At 41.5% G+C, this 16,540-nt stretch overlaps 1 protein-coding gene across 1 annotated transcript in view; it reads left to right on the forward strand.

Annotated features, from left to right (window-relative positions):
• Nucleotides 1-16,540, forward strand: part of LOC117966127 (U5 small nuclear ribonucleoprotein 200 kDa helicase) — a 37,603-nt gene that overhangs the window by 13,086 nt on the left and 7,977 nt on the right. Inside the window, exons 13-36 of the mRNA XM_059008362.1 lie at nucleotides 101-256; nucleotides 2,386-2,556; nucleotides 3,059-3,252; nucleotides 3,629-3,752; nucleotides 3,981-4,130; nucleotides 4,617-4,727; nucleotides 4,859-4,990; nucleotides 5,167-5,355; nucleotides 5,824-6,021; nucleotides 6,456-6,608; nucleotides 6,854-6,934; nucleotides 7,215-7,298; nucleotides 7,530-7,636; nucleotides 7,780-7,898; nucleotides 8,106-8,260; nucleotides 8,694-8,883; nucleotides 9,005-9,178; nucleotides 9,854-10,014; nucleotides 10,791-11,018; nucleotides 11,954-12,145; nucleotides 12,535-12,713; nucleotides 13,015-13,166; nucleotides 14,389-14,497; nucleotides 15,182-15,290. Coding sequence (XP_058864345.1) covers nucleotides 101-256; nucleotides 2,386-2,556; nucleotides 3,059-3,252; nucleotides 3,629-3,752; nucleotides 3,981-4,130; nucleotides 4,617-4,727; nucleotides 4,859-4,990; nucleotides 5,167-5,355; nucleotides 5,824-6,021; nucleotides 6,456-6,608; nucleotides 6,854-6,934; nucleotides 7,215-7,298; nucleotides 7,530-7,636; nucleotides 7,780-7,898; nucleotides 8,106-8,260; nucleotides 8,694-8,883; nucleotides 9,005-9,178; nucleotides 9,854-10,014; nucleotides 10,791-11,018; nucleotides 11,954-12,145; nucleotides 12,535-12,713; nucleotides 13,015-13,166; nucleotides 14,389-14,497; nucleotides 15,182-15,290 — 3,618 coding nt within the window. The remainder of the gene's footprint in view (nucleotides 1-100; nucleotides 257-2,385; nucleotides 2,557-3,058; nucleotides 3,253-3,628; nucleotides 3,753-3,980; nucleotides 4,131-4,616; nucleotides 4,728-4,858; nucleotides 4,991-5,166; nucleotides 5,356-5,823; nucleotides 6,022-6,455; nucleotides 6,609-6,853; nucleotides 6,935-7,214; nucleotides 7,299-7,529; nucleotides 7,637-7,779; nucleotides 7,899-8,105; nucleotides 8,261-8,693; nucleotides 8,884-9,004; nucleotides 9,179-9,853; nucleotides 10,015-10,790; nucleotides 11,019-11,953; nucleotides 12,146-12,534; nucleotides 12,714-13,014; nucleotides 13,167-14,388; nucleotides 14,498-15,181; nucleotides 15,291-16,540) is intronic.

A 16,540-nucleotide genomic window follows, 5' to 3' on the forward strand; every position in this document is an offset into this window, starting at 1 on the left:
ACAGTGTGCAGTGATTTCTGTGCTTAAGTCCTTGCTCATGTTTAAAGCGCACCCCTATGAAAGCCCCCTCTCACACAAGACTCTATGTGCTGACCTGTAGGGAGCTGGTAAGACCAACGTTGCCCTGATGTGCATGCTGAGGGAGATCGGCAAACACATCAACCTGGACGGCACCATCAACGTGGACGAGTTCAAAATCATCTATGTCGCCCCCATGAGGTCCCTGGTACAGGAAATGGTGGGGAGCTTTGGGAAGGTAAGTCTGTCCGTTACCTTTTAAAAGCAGTAAGGTAACCCTCGCTAACCCTTCATGCGCAGCACAGAAACCAGGACCAGAAGACAGTTTAAAATGAAGTGGAGAAAGACAGGGCAGAGGGTGGGACACACTTCTTTAACCCTTTGCGGTCCATTTATTAATTGCGCGTCAGGCACGCCAGGTCTAATTAATTTTCACACGCGCAGTTAATTTTATACACGCTGTTTAAAAGTATTTTTTTTCACAGTCAAACGGGTTTAAATGGCCCTGCATATCAACAAAGCACTCACTAGGCATCTCCAGCCCCGCCCCACCCTTTCGTTTGCTATAGCGTTCACCTATGTAAGAAATAAATAATAATAATAATAATAGTCGTACATACCGATCGATCATCTCCGGATCACTCGTTTTATCACCAAACTCCTCAATAATGCGATCCAAGTCATTATTTTATTACTATAACATCTCAAAAAAGCTCTGCAAATGTCTGTGTTTTCTGTGTGCTGATTCAGTCAGCCAACTTGTTCACTTACGTCCGCCCCCGTTATCTGATACCTGATACCATGTATGACTATTCATGAGATACGCCTTTTTAAACAGAGTGGTAAGGGTATGGAGTGGGTTGATGCTGGGGTTGGCCGATATAGCGGTATTGTTGTTATCTGTGCTTTCCAATGCCGATAAAAATATAGTCGCAAATAAAATTGAATGATTTTTTAAATTTTTGGTCCACCCTTATCTTGTGCATAAAGTGAACTGAAAGTATTAAGCATTGGACTAATCCTTTTGAACTTCATAGGGCGGTCAATAGGTAGTACATATTAATATTTACATTACAGTCTATTTCAATTTAATTACAGAACTCCTATTTTATTGAATGCCAGGTCAACCATTTAATCAATCAGGAGTCACGTTACCTTTTTAAAAAGGTTCATTTAAATTGTTCGATGCAAGCGATGTATAGATTCCAGTGTTTAGAACACAGGTTTCAGTTTGCTAACGGCAAGTCATTTACCTTATTTTCTTAACAATGTGAATTATCCGTCTTTGTGTTATGTAGAGTATTTCACTAGTGTTACTATTCCATTGTAGTAAAGCAGCCTACAGACCAAGTGCCTTGAACTTGCCCTAGGGCGTTACACTAGCTATATAAAAAAAGACAATTAAAAAAGTGAATGACCAATTATTATTTTTATTTATTTTTTCACCCAATTTGGAATGTCCAATTTTATGTTTTTTCTCCTCAACGCAGCGGGTCCCCACACAGCACAGCTATTCTGAGGGCGTGTGAGCATCCTTCGATCTCACAAGCCTAAAGCCATAATCGCTTTTATGCCGAGCAAACGAGAGCACAGGTGGGCAGGCTGCCGATCTCGGAGAATAGAGATCAGCCTTGCTTTTTATCATCTCTGAATGTGCTCCAGTAGGGTTCGCTGTTGCGCGATGAGGGAAGATTCCCTACCGGATTCCCATCCCCCACCCCGGGAGCATCAGAGCCAATGTGACGCCCCCCTTGGAGTCCCCAGCAAAGTGCAGCCTCTTTGCACAGCCCGGACACGAACTTGCTTTTAATAGAATATTAAACTATTTACTTGCCCACCGTTTCTCTTGTTGTATGTTAATAAACGTACTTAGTTTATACTTAGAATCCAAGTAACTTACGATGATAAAATATGTATGTGTCGGCCATGGCCTTAATAGTATACGTGAAAAAGCTTAGAAAGGAAAGCTTGTTCTGATTTGCCAATTATTTAGACGTACAGTATTAGAAGCATTTTGGGCCTGTAGTATTATATGAAAACAGCTTTTAAAAGTGCTCTAATTCTATGTTTTAACGTACAGTTGCGATATATATCGTATATATCGTCTTGAACATCTAAAATATCATGATCTGTTTTTTGAGGTATGTCACCCACCCCTAGCTGATGCCGAGTCATTGGGGTCCTTTAAGAAAGAACTAGACCGGGATCAATCAGCTGTTAAGATCTGGACAAGCACTGATGGGCCTCCTCTTGTTTGTAAATGTTCTTATGCCGCCTCCTGTGTGTATTAAAAAGTTATTGAATAGAAGGTGTTAATACACGACTCTTTCAATCTGTTCCAACTAATGCGGTTTGCTTGTGATTCAGCGCTTGGCGAGTTACGGGATCACGGTGTCGGAGTTGACTGGGGATCACCAGCTGTGCAAGGAGGAGATCAACGCCACTCAGATCATTGTGTGCACCCCTGAGAAATGGGACATCATCACCAGGAAGGGAGGGGAGCGCACCTACACCCAGCTAGTGCGCCTCATCATTATCGTGAGTCCACATGCCTCCGTTCCTCTTAACATGTTTCTCCTGGATGTGTACGATTAAGGTTACAGCCCACAGAAAAACTGCAAGACCAGCACACATTTTAAAACTTACCATCCTGGTTTACTGCTCCACACATACAGAAATGTGCAACGTTGATCATTTTTATACTTGTTTAATTGTTTGTTCTACATTGAACTGTAACCTGAGTCATAGGTGTATTGAAGTTGATGAACCCTATGCAAATGTAAACATGATGTAGGAACTTTTTTTTTTTTTTGGTGATACCTTAATATAATCAGATACAATATGTATAAAAAATAGTTATACAGGTATACAATTTAACATTATAGCTTATCCTGTTAAAATATATATATTGCCAAAAAAACCCTTGTTGATGTATCTTCTGTTTAAAAAACAAACAAACAAAAAAAAAACTTTTCAATGCACTGAATGAGGGGGAGACTGACTCTGCACAGTGAGGTTTACCTGCTGTACCCTTTCCCAGGATGAAATCCACCTTCTTCACGATGACCGTGGGCCAGTGCTGGAGTCTCTGGTGGCTCGAACCATCCGCAACATCGAGATGAGCCAGGAGGACGTGCGGCTGGTCGGCCTGAGTGCCACGCTGCCCAACTACGAGGACGTGGCCACCTTCCTCAGAGTGGACCCGGCCAAGGGGCTCTTCTACTTCGACAACAGGTAACGTACCCGCCTTCACATGTAGCACCTGCTTTTTGTTAGGATGTTTACAATTAAATAGGAGGTGTACAATCTCTGTCCTGGACGGCCATTTCACTCCAGGTTTGACAGATTAAAGGATATAATGAACTTCTTCGCAGTCTGGATGGAGGTTAAATGACTCCGTTAAACAATTTAGAACAGGGCTGGAACAAAGATCAGGAGTGGAAGGGCAAACTTTGGCCATCCCTGATAATTAATGGATCCAGGTTTTGACAATTTTCAGAGCTAATCTGTGAATGAAAAAATGATTCAAAGGAAATTAAACAAAGTACATACGCACTCCTGAGTGTTTAATAGTTCTGGACCCTGTTAACACTGAAGGGTTTGTTTCCAGTTTCCGTCCAGTACCCCTGGAGCAGACATACGTCGGCATCACCGAGAAGAAAGCCATCAAAAGATTCCAGATCATGAACGAGATTGTCTATGAGAAAATCATGGACCATGCTGGCAAAAACCAGGTAGGACTGACCAGAAGACATACTATTCAGCCGTGTAAAGACATATAAAGTATGTTCCATGTTGGTATTTATTTTTCTGTCCTTATGATGCCCTGTTCATTTATTTGTGTAGAGACACACATCTAGACACACACCTACAAGCACTGGTAGAACCAGAAGGATTATTATAGGGTAAACAACCTCAGAAGTGTGGGGAGTAAGAATGAGAGCTAATGCCCTTGTTTGCAGGTGCTGGTGTTTGTCCACTCTCGGAAGGAGACTGGGAAGACAGCTCGAGCGATCAGGGACATGTGTCTGGAGAAGGACACCCTGGGTCTTTTCCTCCGGGAGGGCTCTGCCTCCACTGAGGTCCTGAGGACTGAGGCTGAGCAGTGCAAGGTGAGGGGTTCTCAAACCCACTTTCATCTTATGAAGGTTCCTTGACTGTATTGAAAGCTTGTGTTTTATATGTTAGTCTAATAAATGTATTCATCAGTGGACATGTGATGAAGAAAAATGGCCTACTTGACAGTGATAGTTTTTAAGTCCTATTAAGAGGTTCTATTTACTTGTATAAAAGTGGAATATACATATCCTACCCCAGATCAATTTAAGGTCATGTGATTTTTTTTGGTTTCCAAATTTAATATTTGTAGGTTTCTGCACTTTGACACTGTACTGTCTTCATATTTTGTACAGAGCTGTATTCTATGATTCTCCTTTTTTTGTTCCGTTATGGGTGTTGTCCAGTAAACATGACATTGTGGAATACACCTTAAAAAACAATGGAAAATGTAACATTTGTTTCTACTGGGTAGAGAAAACAATCAAATAAAATGACACTTGTGCTTTTCCACTGAGCCCGTATGTCCCATTTATTACCAGAACCTGGAGCTGAAGGATCTCCTTCCCTACGGCTTTGCGATTCATCACGCTGGCATGACAAGAGTGGACAGGACGCTTGTTGAGGATCTGTTTGCTGACAGACACATTCAGGTAGAGTCACAGCTCTCCACAGAGCATCATTGTATCTGTTTAAATCCAGGGTATGCTCTTCAGAGTACTGAGTGTATCTGTTTTAGTTAAAGTTCAAAGTCAGACTATGCTAACGTGCCTTCCTGTTGTAGGTGCTGGTGTCGACTGCCACTCTGGCTTGGGGTGTCAACTTGCCAGCGCACACCGTCATTATCAAAGGGACACAAGTCTACAGCCCTGAGAAAGGGCGCTGGACTGAGCTTGGGGCTTTGGACATTCTGCAGGTAACTCTTTCAGTGCATTGTTTAAACCTGCCACATCAGGTCTTCTATTCAGAATTTAGATTATTAATCGAGGTGAAATATGAGCTGTGTTTGTAGTTTGTAAGTTGAGGGCAGGTGATTTTGTTTCGTTTAAGTTTCATGAGGAATCCTCCTGATTTTGTGTGTGTGTTTTTCAGATGCTGGGTAGAGCTGGTCGCCCCCAGTATGATACGAAGGGAGAAGGTATCTTGATCACCTCCCATGGTGAGCTGCAGTACTACCTCTCCCTGCTCAACCAGCAGCTTCCCATTGAGAGCCAGATGGTCTCCAAACTCCCGGACATGCTCAACGCAGAGGTGGTCCTGGGAAATGTGCAGAGCGCAAAGGTAAGCCGTATCCTGTGTTTTAACCCCGGCAACTCGATGATAAAATATGTTGGTTTGTAATAACAAGAGATCCTGTTCATATACATTGATGTTGACCTATGTCATAAAATGTTTTATATTTTCACAGAAGGATCTTTGCCACCTCACACCGATGATTAGGTGTAAATAGTATGTTAATGTCTGATTTAGATTAGGTGAATAACAGTAATTCATCCAGTCATAGTGCAAGCAGCAAAGAGCATGTGAAACAAAACCGTCTGTCACTACCATTATCAACGGGAATTGCCCTGAAGTTGCCTCATTAAATGCAACAATAGTCTTGGTCTACACAGAACATCTTGAAGTGTTCTGTTAAAGTGAATGGTATTCTACCCTGGATATTGAGCTGCAGCAAATAAAAACTGTAAATGCTAAATAAATTTGTAGGACATCCTCCTCACCCTGTCTTGTCTGCGTGTGTCTCTTTAGGACGCAGTGAACTGGCTGGGCTACACCTACCTGTATATCCGCTTGCTGCGTAACCCTCCCCTCTATGGGGTCTCCCACGATGAGAAGATTGTGGACCCCCTGCTGGAGCGCCGCCGCCTGGACCTCGTTCACACTGCCGCCCTCGTCCTGGACAAGAACAACCTGATCAAGTACGACAAGAGGACCGGCACCTTCCAGGTACGCTCGCCACCTCCAGCTGCTCTGCATGCTATAGCAAGAGGAATGCTGGGAGAAATTTCAAATCGTACCTTTTATATTCCTGTTCAGACACAATTTCCGTAAAAACATGGTAGTATTTCCAGTTCCAGATTTTACTTTTGTATTTATTTCAAACTGTACATTGAAGTCAGTGTACAGTGCGCCATAATAGTTGTTTCCCATACATCAGTGTACTACAAAGACTGAAAGATTTTTGGACTATAGACTTTTTTTTTCACAAAATCAACATCTTTCACAACTGTGATTGAACATCAAAAAGCAGTGGGCTTGCCTGTACTCTGTTGTTGCTGACTTTTCCACTGTAATGAGTGCTATACATGGACAGGCCCCAGTATAGTGGTTTGGTAGCCCTGAAACTGAAGTATGTGACTGTGCTTGTTTCTTTTGTGTAGGTGACAGACTTGGGCCGTATTGCCAGTCACTTCTACATCACCCATGACAGTATCCAGACCTACAACCAGCTGCTGAAGCCCACGCTGAGTGAGATCGAGCTCTTCAGAGTGTTCTCCCTCTCCTCGGAGTTCAGGAACATCACCGTGAGAGAGGTAACAGGCTGTTTCATTGTGTACTTGGTAAAAATATTTTATCTCCTGAAACCTGTTTGTGGACCATCTTATTCTTACGAAGCATCGGCAGGAATCAAACCATACTAATGTGATTAGCTGTGCTCATGTTTTCTGTGCTGTCCCAGCTCAGAGTATCAGAGAATTCACCCAGATACAAAGGGGTGATCCAGGGAAAGAATGCCCAGCAGACCTGGCCTACATTGATTCCCTTGTTTTTATTACAGGAGGAGAAACTGGAACTCCAGAAGCTGCTGGAGAGAGTCCCCATTCCTGTGAAGGAGAGCATTGAGGAGCCCAGTGCAAAGGTATGGCACAGTAGGGAGCTCATACTGTCTAATGTATTGATGCTTTGAAAGGTTGTCTGCTGTCAAGCGCCATGTCCACACATGTGTTTATGGTTGTACGCTATGCATTGGGCAATACACTGATACAGTAGATTGCTTTTTAAAAAAAAAAAAAAAAAACATTGATCTGATGGGGCCAGTGTAGTGTTGCATATTAGTCAATTACATCAGTTACACAAAAATAAAACTGCCGGCTGTCCTGTATCTGTGAATGTGACCCTGGGATTGAAATGTGTTTCAGATCAACGTGCTGCTCCAGGCATACATCTCTCAGCTGAAGCTGGAAGGCTTTGCTCTCATGGCTGACATGGTTTATGTAACGCAGGTGAGTAAAAAAAAAAAAAAAGCAACTGCGCTGAGACAGGGAGGGGTAGGGGAGTGTACAACTACTCACCATTACAGGAATGAGAAGAAACATGCCATACAGTATATATGTACAGCTACTGGCATTGGTATAGGACTGTTAGGACTTAGAACCTAGTCTTGTGGCTTAGCCTGTAAACTCTAATTGTTTCCCCTGTAAACTCTAATGGCTGTACTGGCCCTTCCTCTCCAGTCGGCAGGGCGGCTGATGCGAGCGATATTCGAGATTGTGCTGAACCGCGGCTGGGCCCAGCTCACCGACAAGACCGTCAACCTCTGCAAGATGATAGACAAGAGAATGTAAGTCACTTACTCCTGCCTTCCACCCCTGTGTGGCAAAAGTGAATGTTCACATCCAGCCGCTTCCATTTTGAGTGCATTGTCACTGTTCCCTGCACATGTAATCAGGCTTTTTTGTTCTCCTCGTCCCTTCCCCATTGCAGGTGGCAGTCAATGTCCCCGTTGCGTCAGTTCAGGAAGCTTCCTGAAGAAGTCATTAAGAAGATTGAGAAGAAGAACTTCCCATTTGAGCGTCTCTATGACCTGAACCACAATGAAATAGGTAACCAATCTGTTTTTCAAACCACCTGTTACAGCAAATCCAGGCCCTAAAGTATCTCCTGACTCCTCTAATAAAGCTGTTCTCATGTAAATTCCAATATTGTGTTCATGGTTTTGGACACTGGAATCTAAAGAGTTGACCTGTAGTTTAATTCTTATCTTGCTTTCAACTTAATGAACTCACAATTATCTCTCTCTCTTTCTTCAGGAGAGTTGATTCGAATGCCTAAGATGGGCAAGACAATCCACAAGTACGTCCACCAGTTCCCCAAGCTGGACCTGTCTGTCCACCTGCAGCCAATCACCAGGTCCACCCTGAAAGTGGAGCTGACCATCACACCCGACTTCCAGTGGGACGAAAAGGTGAGACCCTCTTCCGATTCCGCTGAATTCTGTATCTACTAAAATTACTGGCTTTTGAGTTTGAATGTATTCTAAAGTATTTCTATAAACATAGGGTAAACACAAATGTTAAAGGGTGCATAAGGACCTTTTTATTTTATTGTGTTACATGTTCCCATGTGTTACTACACCTGTTTACATAAACGTAAACAGTTGTAGCAACACATGGGAACATGTAACACAATAAAATAAAAAGGTCCTTATATACCCTTTAAGGCTAGTGCCTTCATCAGTATAATTCATCTTAGATTTTTATGTTGACAATTGTATAACAGTTCATCCAGTTACTAGTATCTGCTCTTCAAATGTGTTAAGATGGCTTTGCTGTGGATTGGAGCGAGGCACAGGCAGGTGCAATGTGTGCTCATGTGCTGTGTGTTTGTCTGCTCCCCAGGTGCACGCCTCTTCAGAGGCATTCTGGATCCTAGTGGAGGATGTGGACAGTGAAGTGATCCTGCACCACGAATACTTCCTGCTAAAGGCCAAGTACGCTCAGGACGAGCACCTGGTGACCTTCTTCGTGCCGGTCTTTGAGCCTCTTCCACCCCAGTACTTTATCCGCGTGGTCTCCGACCGCTGGCTGTGTGAGTGTCCTCACGATGGTTGCAAGTGCAAAGGGATCCTCAAATTGAATTACTACGTTCCACGTTTTGAATGGTTACATTGCATATTAATATAAATATGTATTTTATTTGTATTCTATAGCCTGCGAGACCCAGCTTCCTGTATCGTTCCGCCACCTGATCCTGCCAGAGAAGTACCCACCTCCCACTGAGCTGCTAGACCTGCAGCCCCTGCCAGTGTCTGCCCTGAGAAACAGTGCCTTTGAGAGCCTCTACCAGGACAAGTTCCCTTTCTTCAACCCCATACAGACACAGGGTAAGCCAGGCATCCGGAAAACAAACCGCTGCTGGATCAATACATGGGATTTTGTTAGTTTGTAATGACAATCCACATCTTCCAAATCGAAAAAATACTGAAATATCCCACCTGTGTTGTAAGCCCTCCAGGCGTGTGTGTGTGTGTGTGTCTATATAATTAGGGCTGTAACTCAATTTACATTTTGATTTGGTTAATTTAAGGGCATTGGTTGATTTACCAGTTGATTTAATCCGTGCACATTTTTAATAAAGTTAACAATCCTATAGCGTATGTCCTGCATAGTCGCACTTAAACAATCAATAGAATCTAAATAAATAAGCCCAATGGGAATTTGGTCTTTTTTAAAAGCTTTTTTTATTATTATTTTTATTTTAGTAACGGAACACATTTTCACTTTCGGGCCACTGTCAGTCAAATACCTGAAAACACAAGACAGCTGAGCCACGCTTCCATCGTCGCTTGTTTAATCTGCCATTACAGCTACCTACGTGGCTTCCTGTATTTCTGCTTTTATTCATTCGGAATCTTGTTTGAGGATACTGTGGCTATTGACAAGCGATTGCTTAACATGCTGTCAGTCAGAAGTCACAGAGCATATTATGACTTCAGTGAGCCGTTGCATCTCTGCAGGGTGGTTGGCAAGTTCATCTTAACTTGTTTGTCTCTCCCCAGTGTTCAATGCAGTGTACAACAGCGACGACAATGTGTTTGTGGGCGCCCCGACTGGCAGTGGGAAGACCATCTGTGCTGAGTTTGCCATCCTGAGAATGCTGCTGCAGAACGCAGAGGGGCGATGTGTCTACATCACCCCCATGGAGGCCCTGGCAGAGCAGGTAACGTGGGGTACCCTGGCATGGGGTTACTATCAGACAGGCATTTGGGGAATTGAAGGCTGTTGCATGGAATTGTACTTCAGTCAATTCTCATTAAGACTAACTTCAAGGGACCAGAAAAAAGTCTTATCAGAAATCCTTATCATGAACCTATGCCAAATATTCCTGTCGACGGCTGTATATTGAAGATATGTAGTACATTGATATTACTGCACATACAGCATTCACTGAACTGATACTTACATGTATATTTTACATAAACCACTTAAACTGGAAATAAGGCACACATACAGAGGTCTGTGTTGCAGCAAGATGGACTCTGGGCTGTAGTTCTGCTACAGCAGTTGGCAGCAGAACAATGATTCCATGCGTCTCCCAGTGCACCACATTTACTGTACTCCAGTATGACAACCACCGTCCTTCTTATCCAATTACATGCTTATTGATTTGTACCTGTTGGGGCTATGGAAATAACTTGAGCTAAAAGGAAATTAGCGCTAAGTGAATTTGTATTACAAGGTGCAATTTGTGTCATCCGAGTTTATATTAAGGAGAGTTGACTGTAAAATTAGATTTGTTTTACCTCTAATTTAATACAAACATTTTTCTGGCTTTTTGTCTGTTTTGTAGTCTATGTACACAGAATAATGTGAGTTTGAAATAAACTCCTGGTTGAAACAAAAAAGTGGAATGGATGATACAAAATGCTTGATATTATTGTGAAAGACAGAAAAGGGGCTTGTGTTTTAATGTGTTCTGCGGACCGCCTCCCTCAGGTGTTTGCCGACTGGTATGACAAGTTCCAGGAGACGCTGAATAAGAAGGTGGTCCTGCTGACTGGAGAGACCAGCACTGACCTCAAGCTGCTGGGGAAGGGTGACATCATCATCAGCACCCCTGAGAAGTGGGACATCCTGTCCCGGCGCTGGAAGCAGCGCAAGAACGTGCAGAACGTCAGCCTGGTCCTCATCGACGAGACGCACCTCATCGGGGGGGACAATGGGGTACGCTTATATACAAAGTTAAAGAGATACTGGGGTACGCTTATATATAAAGATATACTGGGGTACGCTTATATACAAAGATAAAGAGATACTGGGGTGTGTTTAAATACGAATTACTGTCATTTCTAGGATAAAACCATAATGTGTGGATCTTTTATGTGTGAATGAAGTGGTGGCAATACATATTAGGTAAGATTAGCTAGAATTATTTTGTAGACTCTATGTACTTTAACACTAGAACCGCTGCCGGCAGTCATGATGGTTACATTTTAAACAACATCAATATTAAAATGAAAGACAAACTATCAGATACAACTCAAAAGTTTTATTCAAGCACATCATATCAAACACCTGCACAGCTGAAACGCTGTATTTAAATGAACAATTAAACAAAGGTTTTATTTTGTAACTTACCACATATAAGCACTACTTAAAAAAAATGAAAAAAATATAATAAAATAAACATTTCAAAAGAAAATATTCCAGGTTGAGCTGCAGCACTCTGCTGCTCTGCAGTCTTCTGATTGAAATGTTTTGAAGCGCTGTGGCTAGCTTCAAGATGAAATCTCTCCTATTGATATTTTCCCTGGAGCATTCATTGTACAAAATGAAGGAACTGATGGCTGCCAGGTCCAGTAGAGAACAGACTTGTATATCAAAATAAAATAGAATATTGTAGGTTATATTCAAAATAAAAACATGTATTGTAAAAGGCGTCAAAAAGACGGCTCTGGTGGTTCTAGGTAGAGGGGATTATAACTTTTATTTTATTTTTGCGATCCTGCCTTTTAAAAGTGAAAACCGTCAAAATGACTGCTGTGGCAGTTCTAGTGTTAAATGCTGTATTAATGAGGAATATACATATCTTCCCTCCCTGTGCAACTGGGTAAGCAATCTGGCAGTTTTTTTTACTTACTTTTTCTTCTTTTCCCCAGCCTGTTTTGGAGGTGATCTGTTCCCGTATGCGTTACATTTCATCACAGATTGAGCGTCCAATCAGAATCGTCGCTCTCAGCTCCTCTCTTTCCAACGCCAAGGATGTTGCCCATTGGCTGGGCTGCAGCACCACGGCAACGTTTAACTTCCACCCGAACGTGAGGCCGGTCCCGCTGGAGCTTCACATCCAGGTATGTTGTGTGTGTTAGCCATGGGGCTGCATATACACAGGGAGCAGTGCCCTGTGGAACCTCCTTCACAACTTATACTCAAACTTGTAACAAGTGTCTGTTTTCAACGGAATTTGTTCTAGTGCATTGGCCATATTTATCAAGGCTTCTTACTCTAGCAATGTCACCTTTTTTCTTCTAGTTTTGTAGCTATTGGTGATTACCGCCTCTTTACTTAGTTACTTCATTGTGCTCCGTCTTTAACAATACATTCTCGTTTGCTTTGTATTTTTAAAATTGAGCTTCAATGACCAAACAGTTTTGTTGTAGCCGAAGTCTGTTTGAACCAAGGAAAGAATGCATGGTGTACAGGTTCTCTACCTTGCCCTACCACTTTCTCTGTCCCCCAGGGTTTCAACGTGAGCCACACCCAGACACGCCTGCTGTCCATGGCCAAGCCTGTGTACCACGCCATCATGAAGCACTCTTCCACCAAACCAGCCATCGTGTTCGTCCCCTCGCGCAAGCAGACTCGCCTCACAGCCATCAACATTCTCACCTTCTGTGCCTCAGATGTCCTGCCACAGAGGTAAGCAGAAGAAAGAAAACAAGAAATCATTGATATTAAACCCAGACCTTCACCTTGACCACTCTGCTTCGAGGCGTGGCTTATGTTATTTTAATGTGGTGTTTTGCGAATGTTAATGTTAAAAACCCACTGTTAAACATCAAGGCATAAAGGTCAGAAGCACTGGGAAATGTTCCATGCAATGCTTTTTAAACTGAAAACCTTAACTCGCACGTACCTACATTTTGAGATGGGTGTCCTAAGGGTCTCTCCAATGTAAATCTCCTTGCGTTGTCTGACCTCTCCCCTGGCTGTCCTGCAGGTTCCTGCGCTGCACAGAGAAGGACCTGGCTCCCTTCCTGGAGAAGCTGAGTGATGCCACCCTGAAGGAAACTCTGGCTAATGGGGTGGGCTACCTGCACGAGGGCCTGAACCCCACCGAGCGCAGGATCGTAGAGCAGCTCTTCAATTCGGGTAAGCACTAGGGCTTGTGTCCACTTCTCAAATCCTCCTGTGCATTTCCATGTGCATGTGCAATGGGATTTCTTTGAGGCATTAAATGTCTTTTTTTTTCTACTTTCTACAAATCAGCTAAAGGAAGCTGATGAGTAATGGTTTTGTGAAAATATGGTTCTCCATGGGTGGGGCTTGTTGGAGGTGATTTTGAAAAATATATAGTTTTAAACGTTAAAAACATTTTGAAAAGATGCTGTGTTAGGGAGGTAGTGTGCGTCCCCCTCGATGTGCGGTCTCGACAGCAGGAGGAAACCGGAAGTCTGCCATCTTGGGTGATGCACGTAGCTGCAATGGCTATGAGCATTTTAAAATAAAAAGCTTTCTATAAATTATCGCATATATGTCTAATATAAATAGGTCTTTTCTTCTCTCCTTAAATGCAATTAAAACAACCTGTTAATCAATTTGTGTATCTCAATCATAACTGAGAAACATGTGAATAGTAAAATTGGTTTTAATTTGTGTTTTTTCTTTCTGTGAAACCACAAAATGGGCTTTTAAATCATAAGTTTTGCTTTTTCATTTAAATGCTGAAGCGACTCCTCTTTATTAATTTTAATGCAGTTACTCGTCATAACGATTGTAATAGTGAGTCCAGCAAAATGCTTTATATTATTATAGCTTTAATAAAGATTAGTTGCTTAACACGTTGCGATCTCGTTTGTATGTTGTGCTTGTACTTTTAAAATGAAGTCTTGGCCTATTTAAAAGCCAATTAAATTGTTTGACAGAAAAGAAAAAAAAAACGAAGTTAAATAAATTACTAAATTATTTCCTATATATAAATAAATGTATAAGAACAGTGAAGCAATATGAAAAAATAGCATTGGCAGTATGATAATGGTCTATTTTGTTTAGAGGGTGAGCATTAATTGCATACTGAAATGTTATGCAGTGTATAACTATCCAATGACAATGATGCCACGTGACACAGGTAGGAAGTAATAAAAAAAATAAAAAACTGAGTAGCTGTTATTTGCAGAGACCCGCTTCTTAATATTTGATCAGCACATTTTTAAAAGATTAAGCAAAACTAAAAATGTTTAAATTTTACTAACGTTTAAACTCCTAAACAACTTGCATCCCTGATTGACTCTAATTTGTTCTCATAGGGGTGTATCTTGTTGATCTACATGAAAGGTGCTATATAAATGTAATTCTGTCTGCAATCCCCTCACAGGTGCTGTGCAGGTGGTGGTTGCCTCGCGTAGCCTGTGCTGGGGGATGAACATCTCCTCTCACTTGGTCATCATCATGGACACGCAGTACTACAATGGCAAGATTCATGCGTGAGTACTCTGACTACACATACATTGATAACTATATGAGGATTACAGACAGGCATTGGGGGAATTTTAGTTTAAACATCATGTGGTCATGGAAGACCACTCTTTATGAGATTAGATCTTTTATAATTACATCCATAACTTGTATAACACGGATAAACAATAGTAGTACTATTACTTGGTAATGAAGTCATAACAGAATTTTATTGATTTTAATGATCCATTATTTGTTTCACTGCACTGGCCGTGTGTATTTAGACATGCATGGCTTAATCTGTAAAACATAATCTTTCAAAGGTTATATTCAGAAGCAGTCCTTCAGTGTTAAAGCTCACTGTGTGCTTTCTCAATGTGAAATACCATTGACTGGCATGCTTAAGTTAGCAGTAACACTCGAGGGTTGTTTCTGAGAACGGCCTTAGCCATGTATGTCGAAGTACACGCGGAAAAGTCATTTAATACAAAGTTTCTGTATTTGTCTCCTATAATATTTCTTTGATCTTTAAAAAAGGAAAGAAAATCTAATGACAAGTCTAATATAATATATGATATTCCACACACACAGAGCTCCTGCCAGTTTAGCTCCATTAGCTCACCTGCTAGACCTAGCTTTGGAGCCAGGTGCACGATGCTGTAGTTGACTCATTGCTGAATCTGTTCTGAAGGTGTTCTGAATCTGTTCTGAAGGTATGTGGATTACCCGATCTACGATGTCCTGCAGATGGTTGGGAGGGCAAACCGGCCCCTGCAGGATGATGAAGGCCGCTGTGTAATAATGTGCCAGGGATCCAAGAAGGTGAGAACATGGCCAACACAGTGGTTTTAAATTGGAGACTGTGATTGAGCTTCACTACATTCAGGTATACGTGGCTTATTGGTCATAATACTGTACTTCAAAATGGGGTATATAACACTGACACATTTTCACCGGGACAGAGGTTTGAGATGGAAGATGCTACGAGCAAAAAGAAAATAGATTGCACGTGGTATGTCTTCAATAAATGTGTATTTTTGACTAATATTTTAATTACATTTTTACCAGTTTCAAAACGCTTGAGATGATGATACTTCTGAAATAGTTGGTTTTTTTTAAAGGGAAATAAAACAAAAAATGTAAAAGTATTAGTATTGTGATTTTTATTTCTGTTTACCGGAGTATTTACAGAAAGATTGTGCTTTACTAATTTAGTATTCAATTATACAACGGTAACGTTCATGAGCAGCACCGAGCACTCTGAGCAGAACAGAACTCTCCACGGAGGCAGAATCGCCAGACGCCTGCCTAGGATTAACAGCCAATTAAGCTAGAAACATCGTGATGGCGAAAAAAATCTTTCGTGGGTGACGAAAATAAAATTGAAGTGACTAAAACATTTTATTCTGGGTCCAGTTGTACTAAAAAGGTCTTGATTTAAGTCTCAGGCTCCAGTTAAATTGGTCTGGGGTAAGACTTTGTGATCAGACTGTTGCACAACCTTGGAGGTCTTGCGTAAGACTATCCTTAACCTGCTGTTGCTAAACATTGAAGACTGGTCATGCTTTCAGAGCCTGATAGAAAAAAAGTGGCTGCCAGCGAATCATAAGAAAATAATTATTGATGTAGTGTTCACAAAAAGTATGGGGTATCTGATTTCAAAACAGAATTTCAAAATAACACATACATGTAAATGTGGGATGAAAATAGACATCCCACCTGCGCTGATTACCAGATCGCTCCCTGTAATGTCCTTCTAACTGAGAGAATTCACTTCATTCACATACATTTTTGTAGTTTGTTGGGTTTTGCAATATTAGCTGAATATCCCCTATTTTTTTTGCGAGCAGTATATTATTTTGGTTAGTTGTCTCTTTAAATATAATATTAATTGACACAGTGTTACCATGGATCTGACTGGAAAAGTACAATTTAGTGTGGCCAGTGAAATAAACACATTTAGCCTTTTATTGCCAAAACCATTTTCATTTGTACTAGGACAGGATCATGTTATAAATGGTTAATTGAGTTAATTTTGCAGCTGAAGTTTTATAAAATTAATATGTAAATTG

Source organism: Acipenser ruthenus, chromosome 37, assembly GCF_902713425.1.
Source record: "Acipenser ruthenus chromosome 37, fAciRut3.2 maternal haplotype, whole genome shotgun sequence".
In the NCBI taxonomy this organism is placed as follows: Eukaryota; Metazoa; Chordata; class Actinopteri; order Acipenseriformes; family Acipenseridae; genus Acipenser; species Acipenser ruthenus.